The sequence below is a fragment of the Anomalospiza imberbis genome, chromosome 10, assembly GCF_031753505.1.
Source record: "Anomalospiza imberbis isolate Cuckoo-Finch-1a 21T00152 chromosome 10, ASM3175350v1, whole genome shotgun sequence".
NCBI classification, from domain to species: Eukaryota; Metazoa; Chordata; class Aves; order Passeriformes; family Viduidae; genus Anomalospiza; species Anomalospiza imberbis.
In genome coordinates this window covers 4,585,939-4,612,932 of record NC_089690.1, presented here as the reverse complement: position 1 = coordinate 4,612,932, position 26,994 = coordinate 4,585,939, and the positions used below count along the sequence as shown (strand labels likewise).

Below are 26,994 nucleotides of genomic sequence, written 5' to 3'. Positions count from 1 at the left end.
AGACCCGGGGCTGTCTTTGGGATGCAAGGCAACCCAGGAGAAAAAAGGGAAAGAGAGAAAATAAATACTGGTTGGCTTAGGGTAGCTCAGCTCCAGACTGATCCGCATAAAAATGTATTGGGATGATAAATAATTTTGATAAAAGGCACTTGACAAATGGAGCAGCTGTTCCACCCCGTGGATGGGGCTGTAAATCTGGTATTCATAGGCAGGGGCTCCCAAAGGACTTCCCTGCTGTGGCAGGTGGGTTCTGGGGAACGTCCCTATTCTGGCAGCTCATGCATTCTGGATCTTACTAATATCATCCCTGAGATGCAGGGAAAGAAAGGAGAGATTAGTATTCCTCAGCAGGGCTGTGGGGACGTGGCTTGCTGGGGGCAAGGCCATGTTAGGTTTTCTGCAAGCAGTGCAAAAATGGGGTTTTGATTGGTTTCTAACCAGTCACAATTGGCACATTTTAAATGACTATAAAAGACCTGACACCCTCCTGAAGAGCAGGGTCGCCCTTTAATGTTTTTTTTTTCTTTGTAGATGAGGCACAAAGGAAAGAGGTTAATTGACAAAACAAGTCCTGCATCACTAGTGTGGAGTGTTCCCAAATAGCAACATAAAATCGTATTGCCAAAAGGACACGATAAAGCCCTGATGCTGTAGCCAGGCTGAGGGGAGAGACATCAGCTCCTGCTGCATCTGCTGGGGAACCACACACATTATTACATACAGCTCTGCTTTAGCTAAAACCTGAACTTTACATTTAAATTTTAGCATTCTGGTAAATGATACAGAGGTGCCTCAAAGGATGTGTGTGCTTGCTACCCTGGAGAAGCCTTCTTCAGCTCAGGCCAGGCACAGAGTGAGTCTGAGCTACATAAACCAGGCACGGGCACAGCAAGCACTCGTGCTGCTTTTGGCAACATACTGGGGGTGGCTTCTAGGCTGCAGTGTCCTTGGTGGCTTTGGCCCACAGTGGCAGTCCTCAAGAGAAGGCAAATTCAATGGCAACAGAAGGGGCATAAAGAAAGCCCTGTGCTGGTCCTCAGTGTCAAATATTTTGGGGAAGAACAGCACCCTGGGGTGCTGTGGGTGCGTTAACCTCCTGGAAGTGAACCATCCCCTGCCTCTTTCCCCGTGGTGCCCCAGGAATTTGCTGTTTGAGTGTACCACTGTTCCCTGGTATGAATATGTAGAGGAAGGGTTTTCCAAAGAGCCCTTGCTGATTTCCACTTACTCCCCCATCACAGTGTTACAGAGGTTTGTACTTACACAATGCTTAAGTAAGGGAGTGATGCACTATTTACAGGGGATTTTTCTTCTGTATACAGCTATAGGGAAAATCCTGGCAGCAGGGTTCACTCACTTAGTCCTGCTCTGCTCCAAGGATGCAATGGAAAAACACTTCTCTCCCTGGAGAGGAACCCACATCAGCAGGAGGACGAGCAATCAGTAAGTGATAATGAATCAGTTAAAGTGCATTTGAGATCAATAGATGTCAGTTAGGACACATGTAGCCAGTCATTTCTGAGTCTCTTTTATCACAGCTGCATGTTAGCCTAAACCCCAATTATTATGTATTTTATGGAGTATAAATTTTTCAGCATTCTCTGTTCAGTTTGGGCAGAGTCCTTTAAGTACTGTCTTACATGGGTTAACAGCAGGGTAAACCAGCCTGGACTTAGGACACCAGAAAAACTGGGGCCACATGGTCACAGAATTATTGTGGAATAAATCATATGCTGGGGCCCAAACGTGCTTCCCTGTTTGCTTCATTCCTCTTATTGATGATCTTTTGAAGAATGATCCAAAGCCCAAAGCACCTGAAGCTGTTGCTAACTGGGCAAGGGCTTATGTGTCACTTAGATTTACTCCTCCTACATACACTCCCTCACAATATAATTAACAGTGATGGCACTGTTAGATAATTAAATCTAGTTTTAGGCAGAGGTCAAATGACCTGGATAGCTTATATGGGGGCTGATGCCCTTCAATGAGTAAATCAAAAATAGTGATTTCAGGGTCCCCCACTGCTGACAGCAGCGCTTTGGGTCATTAAGGTGCTCATTGCTCACCAAGGCCTGTGGGAAATATGGAATTTTCTCATTTCCCCACTTTCCAAATGGAAATGAAATAGGAAAAACAATGACCTGTCACAGAATGATCCCAGTGTGTGGCAGAAGAAATGGAAATGGAGCTGACGAGGGATGTGGGGACTGAGCTGGGAGGGCTGTGTGCTTCTTCCATGGTTATTGCTTAATGAAGGATGGGATGTTGTGACTCAATTCCTTTACTTGGCTTGGTGGTGCCCTGCCCATGCTGCATCTCACCCATAGCTGTGCCAGTGCTGGCTGGAGCTGGTGTGACACAGCAGGGTCCAGCTGCCATGCCCAGGGGGTCCTGCCAGGTGGAAACTCAGTCTTGGGCTGAAATGACTCACTGCAAAATATTTTGATCCACTTCAACTGAGTACTTTGTTTTGAGTAATGGTGACTGCAATTGCAAGGTTTCTTTAGATGCTCCTGGCAGAAAAAAGACCAAAACAACAGTGTGCAGAGAGACACAGATAGATTGGTAAATGCATTACTAAAAGAGTAACATATTGCAAACTTTCCATTAAGAAATGGAAAAAGCTTCCTGCAAAAAATGACTGCTCAGTTTAAGCTTTTCCTGCAGCCTGGCTGGGCACCAGTACAGCCCATGTAGCAGCCCTGGCATCTCCGGAGGTCACCGGGTGCACATCTCCCCTCCATGGCTCCAATTTTGCTCCAAGCAGCCTGGAAACAGCAGCTTTCTCTGGGATTTTCCTGCCACTTCCCTCTATCACTTTATGTATTTCTTATTTCAGTGATAACAGGAGGGTACTCTACATTTTTCCCATCTCTATAGGCAGTGGATAGATCATAATTAAATCACAGCTTAGCTTGGGACTTGGCACTCGTGCTGAGGATCAAGGCAATCTGTCTATTTGCAGGATTAGACATATATATATAAATATATATATATATATATACATATGCATGTATTAATCCTTATGTTTTTCACAAATAATCCCGTGTTCTTGGATGGAAAGCACATTAGAGCAAGCCAGCATCCTCTCTCATCCTGTTTGTTCCTCCCTTCTCTGCCTGAGAACAATGACAGCAGGAGGAAGTCTCGCATTGGTTTGTTACCAGTTTCCAGGCAGTTTTGCTTCCAGCTCCCCAACTACAAGCGCAACATTGCAATCCCTGGGCTGGAACAGACACAGACAACATCTGGTCTAGAAAAACACCACGAAAGATTGGGGAGTTTGTTGAGTTTAGCATTTTGATCAAATTTACCTCTTTATATGTGAGTGAGGGCTATTGACTGTGCACGATATTAAGGAGTGATGATCTGTGGCTTGGGAAAAGGGGTTAAATCCAGGCAGACTGCCGTCACTGCGGGTGATGTGCAGCCCCGTGCGACTTCCGCTACCTGCCACTTGGGCAGTTCATTCCCAATAAAAATCACATTCTGCTGCGCCCTGGCAGCCCTGCGAGCCGAAACGCCGGCGCTGCCATCAGGATTAGTAAGTGATAAGGCAGGGATGCAGTCCCCCGGGCGGTGCGGGCTGCCCAGCCAGCCGAGGGCAGAGGCAGCGGCAGCGGCAGCGCCAGTCCTGACCTTTCTGGGGAGGTTTCAGCAGCTCCTTCTGGCCTTTGGTCCGTCCGTGTCCCGCAGTCCTGCCTGGTGGGGCTGCACCTCCCGCACCCGCAGCAGCACGCAGCCTCCCCACCACTGCACGACTGTTTGCAAAACCATTTATTATTACTTTTTGGAGCACATCTCCAATGAGAAAGTGTAAGAAAATCCCATCCGCCTGCCAGTTGACTCATGTGTAGGGTTTCCGCTTCCCAGATCTGCATATTGTAAGCTCCTGACACAAGTTAATGTTGTAAGTACAGCTTCCATACGGTTCCCTCAAAGGCAACAGATTTTTTTATACATATATATTTATATACGGCACCTGGTTTGGCACGAACCACATCCGAAAAGGGGAAATAAGGAAAACTAAAAGCTGACTCTACCTAGCTATTGCTGGCTTGGGAGGCGGTTTGGCCAATTCCAAACACTGCATCAATCTCTTTTTCCTACGTAGGATCAGCCTGGGAGTTGGTAGGGCTGGGATGGCTCCCTAGTGCCGAGGGAAAGGGTCGACAACGGGTCAGCAAACCCAGGTGTGACATCTGGACCCAGCTGCAGAAGGGCCAAATCCCACTGAGCATCCCGAGCAACACCAAGCAGGCGGACGGCTGCTGCTCTGGCCTCGGCGCTTCCCACCTCCCGCCTGGCAGAATTTGGGTTCAGCACCTGAAACCGGGCAGCTTTTCCCACCGCACCTGACAGGCACCACTGCCGGGGTCCCTGGGTGGCGGAACCCAGGCGGCCCGGAGCCCTGAGCCTCTCCGCCCAGCTCCAGCCCGGATGCCCGGACCTTTCTGTGTCGGGGCAGGGGTGGGGGGATCTGCGTGCTGAACGAGCCCGTTTGTGCGCCGCTGGGCGTGCACCCCGGCGGGTCCCGACGGCGGGTCCCGACGGCCGGTCCCTCCGCGGGTGCCGCTGCCCCCACAGGCCGCGTCCCCGCGCCCTCGCTCGCCACCGCGGCGGGTCCCGGCGCGGCCCCCGCCCGCCCCTGAGGGGGCTCTGCCCGCCCCCGCGCGGCGCCGCCCCCTGGCGGCGGGTCGGGCGCCGCCCCCGCGGTGACAGACAGGGGCGGCGCGGGGCCGTGCGGGCGCGGTGCGGGGCGGGCGCGGCGATGCGCCGCCGCCGCCGCCATCCCGGCGCAGCCCGCGGCGAGCCCTGCCTGCCTGGCCGCCCCTAGGCAGCCGCGCTGCGGGCGGAAGGACAGGGGCAGGGGCGGCGGCGGCTTCTCCTTCCCGGCGCCCCGCATGAGGAGAGGCGTTAAATAGCGCCAGCGCCGCGGCGGCCGCCACTGCCCGGTCGGTGGCGGCGGGGCCGCCTGGCCGGCGGCGGAAATATGGCGAGCGACTCTCCGGCGCGGAGCCTGGACGAGATAGACCTCTCGGCGCTGCGGGTGAGGCGCAGGGCTGGGGATCGCGGGGAGACATGCGGGAGCGGCACCCCTCCCACCCATCCATCCATCCATCCATCCACCTATGCATCCATCCATCCACCCATCCACCTATGCATCCATCCACCCATCCACCTATGCATGCATCCATCCACCCATCCCGCGATGGCGGGGAGATGGGGCAGGGGTTCCGCGGGGCTCGGGGTGTGTGTGTGTGTGTGTGTGTGTGTGAGTGTGTGTGAGATGTGCGCCTGCACGTATGTAAATGCGGGTAAGATAACCGTGAGCGCGTGCATGTGCGCGCCCGCCGCCGCGTGTGCGCGCATCCACACGTGTGTGCACCCGCACATGTGTGCGCGGATCTGCGCGTGTGCGCATCCGCACATGTGTGCGTGTGTGTGTGCGTGTGCGCGCCCGCCGCGCGGGGCCGCGGGCACGGCCGTGCCCCCGCAGGTGTGTGCGCGTCCGCGGGTGCGGGCGGCCGGGCGGGTCCCCGCGGCGGGCGCGGGGCCGGTCCCACCCGGGCACCCCCGCGCTCCGGTCCCCCCTCCCCGCGGGCAGCACGCGTGGGCAGGCGGACACGCAGGGATCGCGGGGCCGGGCAGCGCCGGGGTGCGGAGCTGCGCCCCAGTGCCCGCTTTCCCCGCCCGGCCCCGCAGCCTCTCTCCATCCCTCTCCCGCTGTGTCCCTGCGCGCTGCCTCCTCCTCACCCCCCTGGAAAATGAAGCCCAGCGTGTACCCTTGAAATGTCAGGCTCGTCAGACGTGTCAGCCTCGGCGTGGGCTGTGGCCTGATGTCCCCCCTGGTCCACTTCTCTTGTAACTTTCTTCCTTTTCCCCATCTTCCTGGCCGTAAGAACAGCTCGTTGGGAACGAGCATGGGGAGTCATTGAGAGAAACAGCATTTATGCGGGAGGCAGCAGCCAGGCTGCTCCTTGCAACCCGCTGCATAGACAAATAAATCAATCAAAATCCGCTGAAGACTTGAACAAGTGTATTTTTTAGAAATATTATTTGCTTCAGTGCAACAAAAAAAAAAAAAAAAAAAAAAAAAAAAAGAAGTCTATCTTTATTCACTTGCCCTACTTTCTTTCTGGTGAGTTTCTGGTTGATTAATAGTGTAAATGATTGCTCAGCAATACACAGTGTGGATGGGATTGGGATGGGGGAACCATCTGCCTTAAAAACAGACCTGGAGCTGGTTTCCCCTGCTAGGTGGAAGGTGCCTTGGGAGAAAGGTTGCTGAAGCCGGTGGAGTTAATTCAGGAGAACAGTATATAATTTGGGGAGGAGGGGGCCCTCTCCTTCTTCCCCACCCTCTGTTTTTTATTATTTTAATTTTTTGTTTAACATCTGTGCTGGGAAGTGTATTTGAACTAGGATACCATTTCTCTTTAAAACCGTATCCACACGTGCTTAGGGTTTTTGGTTTTGTTTTTTTGGTTTTTTTTTTTTTTTTTTTTCTTTTTTGCCTGTTTGTGGCTTTTTAATAGCGATGCGCACCAGCTACAGTCAGGGTTTTGTTTTCGCTTTAGGAGGAAATGTACATCCCCTCCCTCCCGAGAGCCAGCGGCTGCGCCTGGTCGGTGAGCAGAGCAGTGCTGGCATTTCAGGGTAACCGGAGACAAGGGGACCCAAAACCCCGACTGACCCTGGGGTGGGACGCCAAAACCCTGCTCTCCTGCCCAGCAGTGGCCGCTCTGCCTGCACGGCGCTGCTGCCACTCAGACCTCTGCCCCCTCTCAGGGGGAGAGACCTGCTGTGGCACTTTCCTGTAAATGATGAGAGGTGTGGTGGTTTGCAAACGAGACAAGAATAGGAGCTTAATTTGCCAGGGAATAGATCTTCTTCTAAACTAAGCTCCTCCAGCACTTAGAATAATTGTTAAAGGTCGTAAATTCAGCAGATAGGGCACAAAGCGTGAATCATTCCATGGGGTCTGAATCAGAAATCGATAGTAAATTTGCTGCCTGAGCACAAAACATGGCAGGGAGGAGTAATTCCCCAAGCCTTGCAAAATTTTTATGTATCAGAAAAGAAATGTCACATTGCAGTGGGTTTGTAGATGAGTCTGGGTGGAGGAGATGTTGTGCTGCTTGTATGTTTAAAGGCGTGAGAGGTGACTCTCTGAAATGCTGGGAGCAGGTAGTGACTCAAAATTCTGGCGATTTGTTCCCAGCTGCTGGGAAAGGAAGCGCTCAGGACACTTATCTCTGAGTTTGAGTCACTGAAATGTTCCAGGAGGCTGAGGCTTATGAGCCACAGGCAAATCTTTGTAAGGAAGGTGGACCTCTGACTGCCAGTTTGGCCAGTCCTTTGCTTTGGCTTCCCTCCTGCCGTCCCAGGGAAGGGAGGTGTATTTGCAGGACGGCAGCGTGCAGTTGAAGGCTGAGCACAGGCAGAGCCCTGCACACCATCATTCAATTCAATTTACCACTGCCCACGGGCTTATGGGGTGGGATTTATAGATTTGGGCTGGAAGGTGACATAGGAGGTGGCAGGAGCTCCCGTTTTTGCTACACCGTAGAGTTTATTTTGGCCACACGGTCGGGCAGCAGTGCATCTGCTTGATGTGCTGGAGGCTGGGCCAGGAACAAAGCACTGAATTCTGATTAAAATGCACGGCCTGGTGCATCGAGTAAGTGCACTTGGGGCTGGCTCCTGCCTTCTCTGTGACATGTTTCTATCCATCACTGGGCACCGTGCTCATTGCCGTGGTACCCAGCAGTGCCCCTGTGGGTGCAGAGGACTGAGTGTGCCAGGGTAGGAAGGATTCTTAAACCAGAGATTTTCCAGTGGTGGTGCTGGTAATGAGGATCGTTAATGTTGCAGAAAAGTGTAATTTAAAACAATGAGGCCATCGAACAGGTAGTGCTGCATATTATACTGACAAGGGGATAAGATAAACTACATTATAATGTTCTTTTGTATGGGCACGGAGATATTTTTGCTAGTCCACTCAGCATGTTTAATAGCCGGATGACCTGGCAGTGTTATTAGCAGAATAATGATTAACACGGGGATTCGCACAGGCTGTTGACAGGCATTTTGGAGAAGCAGATTTTTGCAATGAAATGAGAAAGAGTGTGAGGAGGGATGCAGTGGGCCATGGTCTGTGGTGGGAAATGCACAGCTGATCCCAATAGGAGAGAGCAGAAAGATGGGGCTGCGTTTGGTGGGTTTTTTCCCCCCTTTTCTTTTTTGTCTCAGTGAATGCAAGAGCCTGTCATCTCTTGCTGAAGGCAGTGGCCTTGATCCTTCTCAAATATTCAGGTCAATAGCTTTTCCTCTGCTGCATCCATCTGCAGGGCTGGGCCTCTGGCTGATGTAGTCAGCAGTGGCACTGGGCTCTTCTGCAGTAGCTGCCACAGCTGGATTCACTTGAGTTGCTTTGCAAGGTGTGTGGGAGGTTATAAAAGATCTCAGGGAGGAAAACCTTTCCCAGGTAGCTGATAACCCCTGGGTTGGGTCTGGCTTGGGGCCAGCAATCCCCCCTGCTCACAGCTGCTCCTTGTCTTGCGGGCAGGGACTCACCCTGGGCATAGGGCACCACGCTCACCTGGGATGTTCATCTTGGCTGAGGGTTTCCTGCGAGGCAGGGAGTTTAAAAAGAGCCTTTTTGGGGATGAAGCAGTTGTTTTCTTCGTGTACCTGGATGTTGCTTTTGTTTTGAACTCATTAACAAACCCCAGGCTTTTGTTATTTACTTTGGTGAAGTGCTGACCATGCACTCTCTGGAAACTGTATCCTAAAATCGTTTATTGTTTTGGAAAAGCCTGGCCTCTAATGCTCAGGCTTGGAGAGGAGACAGCACAGAATTTAAGGAGCCGGTGAATATTAGCTGTTGCTGGGAAGAATTGGATGAAACCCAAAAATGTCACTACTCTTCCTTTAGCTTGCTTTGTATAGAAGTGAAGTTTCAGTGGCCCTTTGTTTGCCTTAGTTGATCACTGTCAATGAAGATAAAAGCTGACATGTTAAAAACCCACAAAACTCAAGCATGCTGGCATTGTCCTGTTTCTAGAACTTTGTCAGTTTATGGCATATTTCAGCATCATTAAAGATTTAGGAGAAGCTCTATTGTGGGATAAGCACTGCAAGCCACCACTCAGGAGCATTACTCTGGTAGCATTATTTTAGGTTTCTTCTTCCAGCACCTTTTTAAAAAAATTGTATAGCTCAACAGAATTTGGGCAGCTTTTGTAAAGGTCACCTTCCTAAATATAAAGAGGAACAAACTTGACTGGAGATGACTTCTAGAGATTAAAAAAAAAAAAAAAAAGACATGAAAAGCTTATTTTGCTGTGTTTTACATGATAATGCTACTTTGCAAAATTTGGGGCAGATGTTCAACAACAAATAAATATATATATTCACAGTTCCTGAGGAAAGACACGCTCAAGAGTATTCCATCAGGGACTTAATCTGTCCTCTTCCAGTGTCATTCAGTATACATGTAAGCTGTGGACCATGGCAGTATCCATGTGCTTTGTCTATTTTGGAGCCTTTTGAGTTCTAAACCATAAAACTTGGCAGCAGAGTACTGGTCTCTGAATCACAGAATCATAGAATAGTTGGAGTTTGAAGGGACCTCAAAGCTTATCTGGTTCCAAAACTCCTGACATGGGCAGTGACACCTTCCCTTAGACCAGGTTGCTCCAAGCACTGTCCAACCTGGCCTTGAACAATTCCAGGGATGAGGCGTCCACAGGTTCTCTGCGCTTTATGTTGCAGTGCCTTACTACACTCTGAGAAAATAATTTATTCCTAACATCTAATCTAAATCTTTCCTCTAATTTAAATCATCCCAAAGGGATGGCAATGTCCAACTCCATTCCTTGAGCCGTTGGTGTAAATGTATCCTCTATGCACCTATGCGTGTTCTTGTGTGTGCTCATGAAAAGTTACAATGGAGGAGGGTCTGTCTTCTGTCAAATCTTTCTCTGGGGTTGATTGTGTTCTTTTCTCTGCCTTTTGGAGTTGTGCAGCCCAGCTGCTGCTCTTCTGCAGTTACTCTTCAGCACTGGTCTTCCTCATCCTTGCAGTTCTTCCACAACACAGCAGTGTATGGTGTGTTTGAAGGCATGGAGAGTTCTCTGTTTGCACCAGTGTTCCTTTGCTGGGCAGCCATAAAAATTAATAATTTGGAGTGAATTTATGGGAAAATACATGCTTGAGCAGGCTGAAGTTTGAGCACAGGCACTTCACTGAATCAAGCTTTGAAGCAACAAAGAACATTTGATTGGTGTGCATATTTAAAATCAAGGATCTGTTTTTAATCCATGTGACAAGCAGGAGTTAGAGGAGGTTTTTAACCATGCTACCTGAAAGTAATTTTTATATGCCAGGCTTGTAGATGTAGTGATACAGTCTGTATGGAGTGAGGGAGGAAACAGTTTCCATTTGATCTGAATGTAAATCCCCATGGATGAATCAGCCAGCTGTGGAAGAGATGTCCTTGGAAATCATCATTCACGTGAGGCCAGGTCAGGTGAAAGCTCCTGGGCCCAGGCTCTGAGCTGCTCCCTGCAAACCCTTGCCTGACTCCTCCTGATGCACCCTTGCCCTTTGCAAGGGTAATTATAGACACCAGTGGGAGTTCTGTGACTCTGACCTGCAGGCCAAGGACGGGGTATTGATCCCTGTCTCATTTCTTCATGCCTCATCTACAAAAGGGTAGAATCCTGCTAGACTTCCCATGCTTCCCCAGGGAAAGCTACCAGCAGGCAAAAGGGTGCATGGTGTGGAAAAAGAGCTTTGGCAAAAACTCTTGTGCCTTGGGGTGTGGAGGATGGTGTTGAGGGTTCAGGACCTACCACCTGAAGGCAGCTGCTTGCCCTGGGCTGCCAAGGGAGCACACATGTTGTTTTCCCTTGCTGCCAGCTACAGAAGAGACCAGGAGCCTCATGGAATGAAGGGCAGACCTGCATTTGCTCTCCCAGGACTTTAGCTGATCCTTTCTCCCTGCTGGTGGCCTTTTTGGCCCTGACTGCTCTGCAGGTGCAGAGCCTCCATCACGTGAGGTTTCTGTTTCCTGATGCTCAGGTGCCTTCTTTGTTACCTTTCACACTGCCATTAAAGCAGGGTGCAGATTGAAACCCGCAAGCCTAAGTCATTGGTAGCTCCATTGGGTGAGAGGTTGTGTTTCCCACTTAGAAAGCCAGTAGCTTTAATTTCCTTCTCCCCAGCCCCCTTCCCCTGTCCTGTTTTGTCACTTTGAACTGTGGCTGCACATGGAAAGTGATGGTCAGTCTGCTCTGGGCTCAGGAAGACAATTTATGTTAGTGAGATTTGATGTTTTCCATGTAAATTGTTTATGATTTCTAAAGGAGTGCTGGCCAAGGAACGTGATCCTTGGAAAAGGGATACTCCCCCTCTCCCTGTGTTCCTCCTCCATGGCTGTTTCTAGATGAGCCCTGCAAAGGGCTGAGCATCCCCTTCCTGCTGCTGCATGAGGATGCCCAGCACGTAGGCCCCCAGCCCTGGGGAGCTCCTGCAATGGCTCGTTAGTGAAAGGAGAGGAAAAGCCACCAAGGTTGGAAAACACTGATAAGAAGTTTAGTTGGCACTCAGTTCTATCTCTCTGCACACTTGATTTTTATTTTGTAATGGCCAATCAGAAAACCTTTCCCTTTGATCCAGAATGTCACTTTTCTGTGTTAATTTGCTGCAGTGCTTGCCACAAGTTCAAGGTTGCGTGTTGGTAATAAATGATGGTAATCAGGAGGGCAGCACTGGAATGGCCAGGTTGGATACCAGCTCCTGCTTCCATCCAAGGGGAGCCAGCAGCCTGTCCTGCCCCCACACTCAGAAGCTGAGTTACCCTGGCCAGCTGAACGTGTTCCCTTTGCTCTGCTGTGGGTAACCAGCAGGAGCCCTGTCAGATATTCATGGCTTCATGCAAACACCATCCACTGCCAGTCAGCGAGGTGCCACCTGGGCAGGTGACACCGTCCATCCTTCCTACGGATGGCTCGGCTGAAAACAGCCCTACCCTGTGGCAGGCACGGTCCCTGCCTGGTTTGTGCTGCTGTGGGCAGTGAGCTGCTCCTCTGAGCAAAGCCTGAGCAACGCAAGCTCAACATCCTCTTGGTTCTGAGTGCTCCTGCTGGTTACCCACAGCAGAGCAAAGGGAACACGTGTGGTTTACAGCTTCAGAGTGCACAAAACCTTTTGTTACAGTTTTTGCTTGTTCCCTCCAGCAGTGGCATTTCAGGGTGCAGAAAGTGTTTTTTTTTTTTTTTTCAGAACAGCAAATTGTTCTAAAAGCAGCGCTCTTTAAAAGCCAGGGATATTGCCTCACATGCATATTCCTTTATAACCTAACAAGAAAAGTGAAAAATTTCTGTGGCTGACAGTTCCCCTCCCCTTCCTTTTAAAAATTCCCTTTTCTCCTAATTTTGAAACTCAGCAGGAAAAAGCCTACTGCCAGCTGAGTCATGTGTTTAGTGCATGACAGAAGTGACTGTTTGGGATCATGCCCTTAATCTGCTGGATGGTGACTTTAGGATGCATTGGAGGTGGTAGAGCCTTTGCTGAGGAAAAGATCGCACAGCTTGAGCCTAATAAAATGTGTCTAATAACTGCTGTAGCATGCTATAGAAATACAAGAGATCAAAGCTTCAGAGGCATTTATTTTCATAATTTGTGGGTCAGATCCTTGCAGGACTAATTGGGTGCTGTTTGATGTCCAGGCAACAATAGAAATCTCCCTGTACATCAGAATATATTTGTCTCTTCCTCCTTCTTTCATACAAAAGCATAAAAGCTTAGTGTGATTTTGAGATAAACTGGCTAAAGTGAAAGCGCAGATCTCCTCCCTACCTCACTGCAGGCTTTCTTAGCAGCTTTAAGAGGGTAGTGAGGCACTTGGGTGAGTGCCCAGAGAAATGGCAGATGATCCATGCGTGGAAGTGTTCAAGGCCAAATTGGATGGGGCTTGAGCAACCGGGTCTAGTGGGTGGCATCTCTGCCCATGGTGGAGGATGAGCTTAAAGGTCCCTTCCAACCCAAACCATTGTATATTCTATTACATTGGGGCCATATAGCTGATATAGTGGCCAGAAAAATGTATCTCATTGCCAGACGTTGATTGTTTTAATCCACATCAGTGCTTCAGGAGCACTAAGCCTCATGGCTGTTGCCTACCAGGCTACTGCTCCCCAAAACACGAGCCAAGATGAAACCAGAGAATGAGCAGCTCAGTGCATCTCCCCAGCTGTGGTTCACTAGTTGTGAACCTCTGGTGGTATCTCAGCACTGTGGGTGGTCACCCCCAGAACACAGCTTTGGGCTTTGCAGGGCACTTACAAAGGTCTTTTATTTATATGTATTAAAATAAAGGATACAAATATAAATAAAAATAAGCCTGGCTCTAACTGTTCCCTCTTGAGTGGAGCAGGACAGCAGAGTGTGGCTATGAGTGGCACAGCTTGTGTCCCTGTACCTGACAAGTAGACTTTCTTCAAAACAGGCCAGAATTTTCCAGGCTATTCACTCAGATGGGAGATGCTAAAACAGCTATGAGACATGGCTGGAAAGGAAGGTGCAGTGCCCTTAAACTTGTGGGGTTTGTGTTTTATGCTTCCACTGAATGCTCGTGGTAGGTGTTTGAGGAAGGGGCTTCTCTCAGGTGTCTGCAGGTGCCACCACTTGGGGAGGAAAGAAACATGGGTGTGCAAGGCAAACGTTTCTGGAGAAGAACCAGAGGCCAAAGCAACCAAATGAAAAGGACTTTAAATGCATTTTCTGGCCATGCAGACAGGCTGTCTTCAGTGCAATAAATCTTCAGCCTTTATGTATTGATTAGCTTCAGTAAATAGTGTGATGACTCTGCTCTTCCCATTGCTATTCTGTGGGGATTGGTGTGTTAGTATGGCTGAAGAGGCTATAATAGCTAAATGGGATTCCAGTAGTGAGAGCAGTTTACAAATGCTCTCCAAAGTGATCCTCGCAGCCAGTGTGACTGTGTTTGACTGCTATAAATGTAAGCAGAATGCTCCACTGGTGACCAGGCTTATAATGGCCATGTTTTCTAATGGACAAAACTCTGTTCTCTGAGCCAAGTGTCCTTCAGTGACTGTGCCCTGCCCTGGCAGGGATGCTGTCTGCACCCGGTCCCCTGGCTGGGGACCTGTGATGGACACATTCTGAAGAGAGGCTGAAATATGGGGCTGCCTGGCTAGAAAACGGAAAATGGCCCAAAATGCCCCTTTTTACACCAGCCATGTAATAATTTCTTCAATATTCGTATGATGCTGTGCATAGTTTGAAGCGATTTTGTTTGTTGAGCTTTGCCCCTGCTCTTGGAACCAGATATGTGATGTAGCAGCCTGAAGATGGTTGTTTTTGAGCTCTGGGCAAGCCCCAGGTCCCTGAGCATTTGCTGCAATAAAGCATGAACAGAGCAGAAAGATGGCAGACCAGCAGCTTGTTGTCCTTGTGGAGCAGCGATGGATGGATGGATGGATGGATGGATGGATGGATGGATGGATGGATGGATGGATGGATGGAGAGCTGCTTTACCTATTAGTTGCCATAGCTGGAAGCCCATCCAGAATCCTTTCCATTGGCATCTCCCTGTTTTGTGACTACCTGTAACAACACCCTGGTGGAAGAGCTCTTCCAGAGGTAGTTTGGACCATGAGCTGAAATCCCTGCCTGAACTGTCTCCAGAGCTGAGGTTGCTCTGGAGACAGTTGAAGGAAAGATAGGATGGAGCAGATGCAAAATTAGCATAACAATACACCTTTAATTCAACTCGAAGGAAATAATTGAAGACTAGTTATCACTTACGTTTGTGACCTCTGCCAGGATGACTCACGCTGCAATATAATATGAGTCACTTGTTAATGATGGCCTGTTAAGGAGAAAGTGCCAAATCCCTGTAACTTCTTCACTGTGCTCTGTAAAAGGCAGGATGGGTGTTCAGGATATTATTGCCTAGAAGTAACTGATACTTAAGAGCACTGAAGCATCTTTACTTGGCTCTGGGTGACTCTGGCATGAAAAGGCAAAGGTCCTGAGCAGAAATGCTGCTTCTTCTTTGGCCTTTGTTTAAAAGAGCCACAAAACACCACGTAGCTCTCCTCCCCAGTGCTGCCTTGACATGCTGTTGCCCGAGGGTGGGGACCCTGATAACTTTCCTTCCTGCCAGATGGCTCAGCTGGCCAGAGGGCAAGTGCCTGCTGGTGGGACCGAGGGAGGGAGGGAGGGAGGTGGGTTAATGGGTGCTCAGCTGTGCATAAGGCATGAAACCTCTTACAGAGCGTGGGGAGGGAGGTCTTGGAGGCATCCTGGCTGATGGAACAATATGAAGGGAGGAATAAAATACTCTGTGGGAAGGTCCCTGAGGTACCACTGAAGTGGAGACCTGCAGCCAGGAGCCTGGGGGAGAAGGGTGAAGAGCCTGTGGCCCTGTGGTTCTTTGCAGTGAGGGCTTGGCCAGGCACAGCTTCCCCGTGAACTCCTCGCCTCTGACGTGTGAGAAGTTTTTTGTGGCCTTAGGAACTTGTGGTGCTCCTGCAGCAATTGACTTGAGCACTCACTTGTTAATCATCTACTAGCTGCATTAAATGCTTCCTCTTACTGAACTAGTGTTTTTCCTCAATAAATGAGGAATTTCACAATCCACAGAAGAAGTGGGAGGCTGGTGTGGAGGTGCTTGTGACCAGGGGCAGGAGCTCACCAAGAAGCGACCAGCTCCTGTGCTCGGGAAGGGGCTTCTCAATTGACAGAAGCCTCATGATTTTGTCCGTAGTCATGATATTCTGTGAAGTGCTGACACCAGAAGTTTGCTTGAAAGGGGAGTATTTTTCCCTAGATCTCATAATTGTAGAGAAGCATGGAAAAAGGTCTTCCTGAAAGATCATAATCCAAAGGGCAAATAGAAGACTTCAAGTAGCTTATTGAAAACTCAGAAGAAAAAATGGAGATAAATGTGTGAGGCTTTGCCTGCCTTCTTCCCCTAGTGATAAAACAGAGATCCCTGAGCTGCTTGTGCCATGTTTTCATTTTCCAGGTGAGAAGCTGCCTTTCCTCTACCAACCCTCTCTTCTGCCACCTGTTCCAATGTATATCTTGCCCTCTGGACTTTGCCTGTTGGCAGTCCAGACAGGAGTGGTGTCCATACAGGATCTTGCTGCCTTAGGCAGCACCAGTGTGGGCACAAGGAGGCAGGAGGGTGGTGATGAAGGGCTGTGGAGGAAGGTTGAGGAATGGACCTGAAGGAAGATAACTTTACACTTGGATGTTCCTGTCAATATAGTTTAAGGCGACCAAAGGACATTGAATGTACGAGTTGGTTGCTGTCAGAAAACTGTGTAGTGCCTTAGGAATAGCTCTCTCTGAGGGGTGGAGGAATGTTACTTCCTGAAGAGAAACTGCCAGCACGGTGGAGCCCAGATCTTGAGCACATCTGTGTTTTGTCTTGCACGTTTGATAATGATCACCCGATTCTTTATCAAGTTCCCGCTTTAGCGGAGCGCTCCTGCTGCTGTGGGAGCCCTCAAGAGCTCTCATCATGCCTCTTGAATAGGCAAATGTTTATCGTGACTGAACTGGAGGCACACCTTGCAGGTGGGCAGACCGTACCCTCCCAGAAATGGAGCAGTGTGGTTGACCAGTGAGAAAGGGCAGAAGTTCAAAGCTGAAGCTGGTTTCTCAAGGCCCTTTGACAATAAATCGTGGGCTTTCTTTCGCCTGTTGATGTGACCTCCTCCGTGCTGCTGGTGTAAAGCAAAGTGCCTGCACAGATGAAATGTCCTCAAGAGAAGATGCAAAAGCTCTGCTCATTATCAGAAACGAGTAAAACTGCTCCAAGCTAATATGGCTGCCTAAAAATAGAAGCGGTGTTAGGGGGAGGGGCTGTCTTCTGTGTTCATTTGCCCTTGATTTTCATGACATTTTGCTGCTCTATATTGTGTGTCTTGTTCAGGAGACTGTGTGTCCTGGTCACACTGGAGTAATTCACAAGAATGCGTGCTTGTGTCAAAAATCATCATGAGGAGACTGAAGAGCTTGTTGGGGGGTTAGCAGTTAACTGGCAGAATGCAGTTCTTCAGGTTTGTTCCCTCATCCTCCTGCCCCTCACAGGTTCACAGCATGTCCCCTGCTGTGATCTTGAAGCCTCTCCTGAAGGAGTGGGAGGCCTGAAGAAGGGGATGTGACTGACAGCGAGGCTCTGGGATGGGATGGATCCCTGGTGCTCTGAGGTGGTGGGAGCACAGGACATCCATCATGTGTAAATCTTGCCAGAGAGGACAGTCCTACCTCAGTTGAAGGTTGCAGCATCTTCTTTGCAGTTAAGGAAAAAAAAAATTACTTATGAGACTTAATTACTGAGTTATTGTTATTCAGTATTTAAAGCCCAAGTTTCATAACTGCCTTGTGATACCAGCATTCATGTTCTTTGTCAGTATTATGCAAGCAGCTCACCTTGTGATCATGAAATACTGAAAAGTGCTTTCTAATGCTCACCCTCGTTTCTCAACAAGTTCATAAAACCTCTTCTGCTTTCCATTAATTATGGAACAATGGGACATTTTCCTCTTATAAAGAGCTGAGCCTTTTTTGTTTTTTCTTCAAGTTCTTAAGCCAGCTGCTCCTCTGAGACCTTTCTGTTCCACATGGCTGGGCCAGAGTGGACATACCTTCTGTCCTTCACTGCATTGTCTTTTGCCACTTGGGAGAAAGCAGGAGGTTTGTGGCCCAATCTCAGGGGCAGAGGTCTTGCTTTACTGAAGCAGTTCCAGCTGGTGCTTGGCTGTTTCTGGCACTGGTGTGGTTAGTGTGATCTGTCTTCAAGGTTAACTGAGGCAGCTGGGAAAGATGGGAGCAAGTCCAATGGGGATAACTCTATTTCCTTCCCAAAAGAGCTGAAATACTAGCTTGCTTGTTGATATTCAGTTGTTTTCCAAGTGGGAGTTTGTTTAACACCCCAAGAAGCCCCTTCTGGCCCCCAGCAGGAGCCGGGCTGTGAGACCCTGGCAGTGCAGCTCTGGTTTCACCTGTGCCAGGTCTGGATTTTCCCCACCTTCCAGATTTTGCAGAACACTGAGAGTAGACCTCTAGTTTTCCTCAGTTCAGTTCTGCCACTCAGTGACATCCAGAGAAAGGGTGGGACAGGGAGGGCTGTCCTGTTATTTGGGGATGGTTTGTGAGGTGGTTCTGCAGGTGACTCTCCAGAGGTGGTGGAGTCTCTTATTGTTGGGAGAATCTTGAACGATTTCCTTGACTTAAGAGATGCAAAATTTAATCTTTCCTCTGAGCTTTCTCAAGAAAAAGGAAATTATTGTTTTTTCCCTTCCCTGTAGGGGGAAAGGGTTCAACTGTTTCTCTGAGCACAGATGTGGAGTGTGCTGAGCGCACTGAAGAGGATGTGTCTCCAGGCTCCCTGGCCAGTGCTGCTTCTCCACTCCTTCAGACTTTTCCTTCTGTACACATCCGGAGATCCATAACTCTTTTCACATGCTAATAAGTTCCTTATAGATAAGATCCCCTGTGAGGAAAGGAATGCTAGGACAGTCTCATAGCAGGGGAAATCAAGGTGAGGAATGGTCAGACATCTTCCTTAGATTCACTTATGAGCCATGCAGCACCAGCAGAGCTCAGAGTAGAAGTCAGACCCTTTGGCCTCTCATCCCGTGTTGTAGCCATTAAACTATGCTCTCCTAAGATTAGATAGCCTGTGGTTTTAGTGTCTGCAAGTCTCGATGAGCAAATTCCTTTGGATAAATGCTTCTCTTGTATGCTTGCCAACACAGAGTGATGTTTGGGACATGAGGGAAGGGAAATAACTTGCAGGCATCAATTTTCAAGAGATGAATCAGATGAAGAGATAATACCCATCAGGTTAGAGCTGCTGGAGTGGCTCAGTGGTGAGGATCACATTCTGTGTCTCTGGTTTAGACGAAGTGATGTGGGGAACCCAGGGTGCAGCTGTACTGCCAGCAGCTTACCATAGTTTGGATATTATTGAACAGTCTGGGTCTCTGGCAATGATGAGATATGGCACTGGAGTTTGAGCCTTGGAATGGATGCTGAAGGGATTGGAGTTGCATAAGTACTTGGTGTTACCCTGAACAAAAAGTCCATCCTGGCTTTGCATTACTTGCAGTCTGGGAAAGCTGATAGTGGAGTTGGTTTCCCTGCATAATGGACATTCCTTTTCAACACAGGTCTTCAGAGAAGGAAAGGATTGCAAAAGCATCTTGGTGTTGTAGTAGTTTGTCTTTCTTGCTGTAGCCTGAGGCTGTAAGGTGGACCAGAGCTCAGCTGAGCACATGCTGCTTTTGGCTTACAGTGAAACTGCAGCATCTCCCCTCCCTTCTGACCAGGAGAGACAGTGATGGTCCAGCTGGGTCTGCAAGGAGGGACGAAGTGATGCTTTCTGAGGACTTAGGGTGGCCTGGCAGAGTTTGTTATACTGTTTATTTTGCTTTCTGTGGCGGTGTGTTGTTGCTGAAACACGTGGATTTGATTTCTGGTTATGAGCATCCTTATCTGCTTCTGTAGCCATTAGCTCTCTGTCTTGCCCATGTGGGAAGCTGTAAGCTACTTCATCCGATAAGGCTTTTCTTATCTGTTTTGCTGTTTATTGTGTAGAATTGAAATTACTCTAGGAACTATAAAAAGACGATGGAGCCTGGGAATTGCAGCTGAGGAGTTGTATTTCTCTTCCATGCACAGACCAACAAGATGTCAACAGAAAGTATTAATGTCTCCACGCATCAGCCGAAGCTCAGTTCTTGGTCATGTATTATATTAAGAACAAAACATATGTCCTGAGATTTCCTTTCCTTACTTTGTGCCACATCATCACCCTGTTTGGCATTTTAAACTCATCAGCCTGCTTGTGGAATACTCAGTAAAGCTTGGGCTGAGTTTGCATCACTGTCAGTGGGTTGCATCTTTTTGGAGTGACTTTGATCTTGCTTACTCTGTGCTGACTATAATTTACAGTCCTCTCCCTCTGAGAGTCTGGCCCTTGCAGGCTCTCTTGTTTCTCCTAATTGTCAGCATTTAAATGGTATTAAAGCTGCTTATCCCAGTCTTGTGCTTTTTTAGAGTCATTAACACCTCTGCAAAGAAAGTGTAAAACTCTAGTAGAGTCAGCTGGTGGCACTTGGCAGTGGTTTGAATGGTTCTAGAGGGAGCAGAGGGCTGGACTTCCCGTGCTGAGGAGGGTGTGAAGGTGTTCAGCAGGGGTGCTGGTGGTGGTGCAGTCCCCAGGGGTGAGGAGCACCCAGGCATGGTGGGTTCACCCTTGGGAGGTGTTGGTCCCCTTCAGCCTGGGGTCAGGGCTCCTTTCTGCATGTGAGAACCTCACACCCACCTCAAGCTTTTGTTGAGTTGTTGAGTTCTTCTCCCACCATAATTCCCTAGAGCCCTGAAACAGCCATCTCTCTGTGTTTGCTGTGCCTCATTCAAGGTCATGTCTCAAATGGTGTCAGCAATTTTCTTTTCTATTCTGTTACCTTTACAAAGATGTTCAAGGGTGATCCTGCCAGGAAGTCATCCAAGAAAACCCAAAGCTGGCTTTGTTCTTCACCTTATATGTGTTCCTGTGCAGCAACTGTGCCACAGTGGTCTGATCTGCCTGGTGGCCAAGGAGAAGTCCCAATCTTGTTCTCATTGCTTGGTCTGTCGAGCCAGTTGAGCTCTGCACTAATTAATGGGAAATTGTCATGGCTTACGTTAGGCTGGCAGGAAAAACTAATAGGGGTGAATAATAGCACAAGATACATGGGAATCAACGTTTTTCTCCTTGGAGGCTGTAGATGTAATCCACTTAATATTCTGTGGAACACAAGATTAATATTCTTCAGCATAATATATTTGAGGGCTTTTCTTTTTAGTTTGCTGGCAGAGGCATTGCTGCATTACTAAAGCTGAGGGCAGGGGATTAGGAGGGGGGAAGGATGCTGACCCAACTTCCAGAGGATTCAGAAACAGAGAAATCTGGCTAGAGGAGATTAAACTTCTTCCTAGCTAGAAGGACTTTTATACAAGAAGTGTGCCTCACACCGGGACAGCCCCTGATGAAACCTGGTAGGGTGTCTTTCAACTCTAAATTATTGGGGAATAGATCTGATTTGCTTGGACTGTGTGGTATGACTCTGCTGGTGGGCTCCCAGTGCAAAGCTGGCACCTGCAGAGTGTGGAAACCAGCTCCAGCCTTGCACTTTTCCTCCTTCACAACATAGTTTTGCCATGATTTAAACTCATAGAACTGCTAAGCTTCATAGAGGTTCCTTTAAAATAATAATAAAGCAAAGCCACTGTTCTTTTTCTTTCACAGGATGGAAAGAATGCAGTGAGTTGCCAAGCTTAAAGAGGAGTAGATACAGCAGAAATAAATAAATCAAGACCATTTATTTTAAGTTGATTAATCTGATATGTTCATAGTTTTCTAAAATAAAATCTAGCCCCAGAGAGTTTAGCAAATCAAATAACAACAACGGCAATTAATTTAGAAGCAGTTACTAATGTTTCTCATCCTCTTTTCAGATCTTAAACACTCATGATTAATCTCACATTTTATGACTGTGGGCCAAATCCTCGTGGGGATGTGCAGTGTCTCTCTTGGGCTGAAGGAGGTGGGCCTGAAGAGCTGACCCCATTCTTGAGTATGGGGAAGGACTATGGGCAGGGCTGAGATGAGTGGCTGGTGGTTGCTGGCACCTTGTGCCTCCAGGAGGAATAGGTCTGACTTTTCAGTTGAAATTCCAATTATTATGGGCTTCCCTACCTGCTTTGTTTTCCTATCTTGTACTGGTCTTCAGCAGGCTGCTCCCTGTGGTCTTACAGGGCTTGCTTAGCTGCTGTGTGTGTGTTTATATTAATGCTTCCAGCCTGCTTGTGTGAGCTAATAAAAAATTGTGGAGCTCTGCAAAAAGCCAGATAATGTCACAGCTGGTTCCAGGGACCAAAGCTAGCAGAGAGCTCCCAAGGCAGGGATGGTCACAGGGCTCCAATTGGACAGGGAGCACAGTGGGACCCATAAAGCAAAACATGGTGGTTGGATTTATGGGACATCAAGAGGACTTGCAAAGCAAAACCTGCACATCTTCCTGGGACATCTAGGAGAAAGGTCCCTCGCCTTGTTCTCATCCAAAGTGCTGTTGTAATGCAGATATCAGATGAACTAAACTAAATAATCTGTGTGCCCCTGCCAAGTTTAGTAGTTCAGGGCATTGGGGTTTGAAATAAAAAGCATCTCCCTCAATTTCTGAGAGCGTTTCACAATGTGGGATCCACCAAGAAATACAGAAGACTTGCTATGGGAAATACTTCACACCCTGGCCAAAAAAAAACAACAAAACCTCTTGCCAATCACTTCAGCAACTGTGGGCCAACCCTGATATTAGGCTGTTTTTTTTTGACATGGATCAGGCAGGAGCTTGCTTTTTGCTGTGGGACCTTGTTTTCCACCCAGTTTGAGTGTCTGTCATAATCAACCTTTTGGATTTCTTGCCGGGTCTGGCACTACTGGAGACAGCCTGTGGAATGTAGGAAAAAAGGTGAGAAGCCTTCCTTTCCCCTTCCCCACAACTTGTTAACTCTTGGGTGAAACATATATTTCTAAATTGAAACATGCAAATTAGTATATATTTGATAATATTTTAAATAATTCTGCTGATTTGTCAAGACAATTCAATGTAAAAGTGAGTTTATAATACAAGATTTTGGCATCTTGTTGGTGTAGTTGTGGAGTTTGGGATTTTTCTACAGTCTGTCCTGCAGAGTTCTGCTCAATAATTCAAAGTGATTTGTTCCCCCTGTTGTCCTTTCTTGAAACAGCTGCCACTGGAGAGTTATCTGCCTTTCTTGCTTGTAGAGTCAAGTGTGAGGAGCTGATGACAAGTGGCAGGCTGTGGGTAAGCTCTTTGAAAAGCACAAAACCAGCAGATAACTCCATATCCAGATGACTGTGAAAACTGGGCTGATGTGAGAAACTCTTGACTGAATCCAGCAGGGAGGTGGTGTTTCTCCAGATGTGTGTATAGGGACAAGAAAATATTGAAAAGTAATGGCAGCTGCTTTAATCTGGGATCCAGGGATTTCTGGAATGCATGCCTACATGCCTGGTTGTGTGTTGGTTGTTGCACAGATCTCTGCTGTTGAAGGCTGTAGTCCATGGGTTGTTGATGTTACAACGCTTTCATCCCTGACAAGTTTTTTGGTCAGCTCAGCCCACAACCATAACTGAAAAATATACATAAGAGGTGCAAAACCATACTAGTTTAAAAAAGCAAACGGTTTTAAGATTGCTTTTCTTTCCTTGCTCCAAAATGAATCTGGGAGCGAGAGATTCTCCTGTTTTAAGCCATCCCTCAGGCCACAACTGACTGCGAGGAGGGAGCAAGGCTGTCATTTCTTGGCAAAGGTGATTCCAGATGGTGACCCCAGCAGCCTCCTGTGAGGGCTGCAGGAGCTGGAGTGTCCAGCAGTGCCTCAGGAAGGTGCAGACTGGCTTCTGTCACCCCTGCAGACACACACAGACAAAGCCACAAGCGTGACCTGCTGTTGGAAGCTGAATGTTGGCCTGCGTGTGAGAGGGTGCTCCCTTCTCTTGGCACGAGCTTGGCAACAGCCGTGCTTTGCACAGTGCATCTCCAGGAGTGGGATGTAAAGAGGCTGTAGTTCCCAAAACAGCTGCCTTGGTAAGTAATTAAACCAACTCCTCCGAGAGCCCATAAACCTTTGACAGCGTTTAGTGGTAGGTAATGATTGCAGCTTGATGCAAACATTTGCTGGCCAAGGTTGAAACTCTCTTTCTCAGAGGGGTGAGATCTAAACATTTAGGAATAATATCTTGTTGGTCTGAAACTAGATGAATGACTTCCAGTGAGGAGAGTGTCCAGCTGCTGTGCTCTAATTGATGTCTGCATCTGAAGAAGTGTGGTACAATACCGGTAGTGACTTTAGATCTTCTGGGGGCTATAGATGTGATTTATAATTGGCACTGCAGCTTTTTAGAGACACTGAGCTCAGCCAAGCCTTTTATATATTGCCTTGTTGAAGTTGTGTGCTTGAATTAGGCATATGTTGAAGGGGTTGATGGCGCTGAGGCTGCATTCATCTAGCAAGGCATTGAAAACCTTGGGGTTCACTTAGCAGTTGTGCTTTTGCTGATGCTTCTGGTCTGATTGGCTTCTGGCTCTTCTAGATGACCAGTCTGCTGTGATCTGGAAGGTGGGCTTGTCATACGGCTGCAAACAATTCATGGACTTTGTCCTGGTGATCTGTGGAATGTGCTGTAGAGCTTTAAAAGGGTGAGAGGAATGGCTGCTTTGGAGGGAAACTAACTTCAAATGAAGAATAAGTACAATTGTGTTGTCTTGAGGGTTATTGAATATCTCAACATTTTCTTACTGTGCTGAGACTCACGGAGGCCACATGTTCATTTTCATTAGCCTCAAGTCAAAACTCGCTGCCTTTTGCTTGAATGACATCAGGAGAGTTGAACTCACCTATTTTGAAGGAGTGGGAAGGAGGCTTGGACCCTTGTTTTATTAATGTAAATGTGTAGCTTGTGGGTGGCTTTTCCTTGGCTTGGACTGCTTTGACATGCAATGTTGGAGGAAGGTTTATTTTATATATGGCATTGTTGTCCTCTCCTGGTATCCCTCGTGCATCTTGGTCTGTGGGATCCACCATTTGCAGTGCTAGAGCTGCATCATTTTGGTTGGAGAAAGCCATTTTTTTCCAGGTCAGAATGTGTGTTCCTTACAGGCTTAGAGCTCCCACATTCCATATTTGTGGAGAGGGTACAGAATGGCTGCTTTTTCGTTTGACATGCTAGAAAGGAGAAACTAGGTCAGAAGAACTCTAATTTTATGTGTGCAAGTTTGAGTCTGTGAGCAGGAAATCTGGAATACTCAGTTCATTGTAGCTTCAGTGTCTTGGCTTCTGCAGAACCAAGTGGGAATGAACTGTCTATGTGCATAGGGGATTTTGTATTTTTCTTCCCTAAGCACTGGTGCTGGCTATTCCTTTGCTGGCTGGGGACTACAAATCTACACTTACATCCTAAATTGAACAGGTAATAGTTGAAGAAGTAATACAGTTTTATTGACTGAAAAGCCCAATGTGGTGATTAGTTCTTATTTAATTTTGCTGCTGCCAACTATTGGCAGGTCTTAACATTCTGGAAGGGAAAGAGATGCTCACATGGTGGCTGGAGCTTTATTGCAGTGAGAAGCTGGAGAGGAGAGTGTTGAAGACTTGGGAGAGTGGATTTATGGTTCAGAAAGGGGGAATGGACAGAGCACAGATGTGGCCCTCAGTAGGGCCTAGAAGAGCATCTCCTGGTGAGATGCTGCAGCGAAGTGGTTCAAATAGATTTTTAAACAGACTTCTCAGCTGTCCAGGTGAGAAATTTTTCTTCTGTTAATAGCTTAGCCTTGAGAGCAGTTTTTCTTACGCTGCGTAGTAATGCTGTTTCTTGACTAACATATTCTTTTAAGTTACGGAGCTGAGTGTTTGGGGGTGAGGGAGGACAAACTGCTTCTCCAAAATGAAAACAAAGCCCTTGGGGAGTTCATTATTACTCTTCCAAGTAGAGCAGCTTGTATTGCTTGAGTAGGCAGGAGGTGCAGTGGTAGATGGCATTGATGATAGCTTGTTTTGTGAGTCTCTGGATGGGTGGGCGAAGGAGGGGAGGGTACCAAAGCTAGCAGGAGAAGGCGTGAGATTAAACAATCCCTGTGAGGGCTGAGTAACATCCAGTAGTCCAGCATGGTTCTGCTTCATTGCTTGGCTTTTATCTCAAAAATACCTGTGCAGCCTTTTGAGGTTTTTAGCACTGCTTTAATTAATGGGCAGCCTTAGGGCTATGTCTGTGTGATTGAAACTTGAAAAAGTTATGTCCCCAACTTCTTTTTTAGAAAGTTCCCAGTGACTCAGTATTTTGTTGCCTTGGCCTCTGCCTTCCTGCTTTGTTTGGTGCTGTCTGCAGCTATATTAACAATCCTCTCCTGGCTTATGCAGTCCATCTTCATATTACTTACAGGGCTGTTAACTAGAAGTGCCTTGGAGATGGAGACAGCCAGCTGATTACTAAAAAGCAGCTGCGTCTTCAAGTGCTCTTCAAACTCCTCTATTTTTCTGTGAACTGCGTGTCATTTGGGGTAACTTCCCCAAGGTGATCTTGTTTTGTCACACTGCACAAGTGCTTCAATTCCTGCTGTAGAAGCCAGTGCAGAAAGTGCTGCAAGTGGAGTGAACTGATGCCCCTTCAGAAGGAATAGCAGGGGACTTTGTAGAGCTTGAGGTTACTCGGGTCCTGATGCCTAGGAGATTTATGGCTGCTTACAGAGTTTCTAAAGCTTCCTGCTAACATGAGAGATGGCTTCACAGAGTATGGCCCAGCCAGCATTTGGCCTTGGGGAAATGAAATCTGGGCAGGTGCATAGTGTGAGAACGAAAGGCTTCATCCTTGTACTCATTCCTTGCAGTGATGCATTGCATAATCAGAATGTTACCCTGATGACAGTTTTACCTATTTAACTCTACTGCTGAAAGGCTTTTCTCTCTCTCCTGCATTCCTTGCGAAACCGTTCTAACGTTCTGAATCAATGATCTTTCACTTCTGGTTGGAGCTTGGTAGGGTTGGAAAACCCAACTTTCTCCAGGCAGTTGACACCTCAAGACAGCCATTTGGGTTGACAGTGCTGCCATGCCAAGTGTGTGATGCCAGCTGGGATTATGGCTTTCCTAGGCTGTCTGGGCGCTGTGGCATTGCCATTAGTTTACAAGAGCCAGCTTTTTGGGAAGAATGACCCTCAGCTGCTTCCCAGTGCCAAAATTTCTTCTCGTGACTGCCAGGACTTGTCTAGGCAGAGGCACCTAGACACAGACAAAGCTCTCTGGATCTCGTGTTGAGGGTGATGAGTAAATGGCTTTGTAAGCCTGCTTTAGTTTTTGTGGGATCTCCTGTTGAGG

The 26,994-nt window shown here is 48.0% G+C and overlaps 1 protein-coding gene across 5 annotated transcripts in view; it reads left to right on the top strand.

The window, feature by feature from the left end:
* The first annotated feature begins 4,722 nt into the window (after positions 1-4,722).
* TNIK (TRAF2 and NCK interacting kinase) overlaps positions 4,723-26,994 on the top strand; it is a 154,383-nt gene continuing 132,111 nt past the window's right edge. For 3 of the 5 annotated variants that reach the window (XM_068200290.1, XM_068200289.1, XM_068200293.1), the window contains exon 1: positions 4,724-5,050. In XM_068200290.1, coding sequence (XP_068056391.1) covers positions 4,994-5,050 — 57 coding nt within the window. In that variant the 5' untranslated portion in view covers positions 4,724-4,993. Of the gene's footprint in view, positions 5,051-26,994 lie in introns of all 5 variants that reach the window. The other 2 variants (XM_068200291.1, XM_068200292.1) reach the window with 2 other exon arrangements.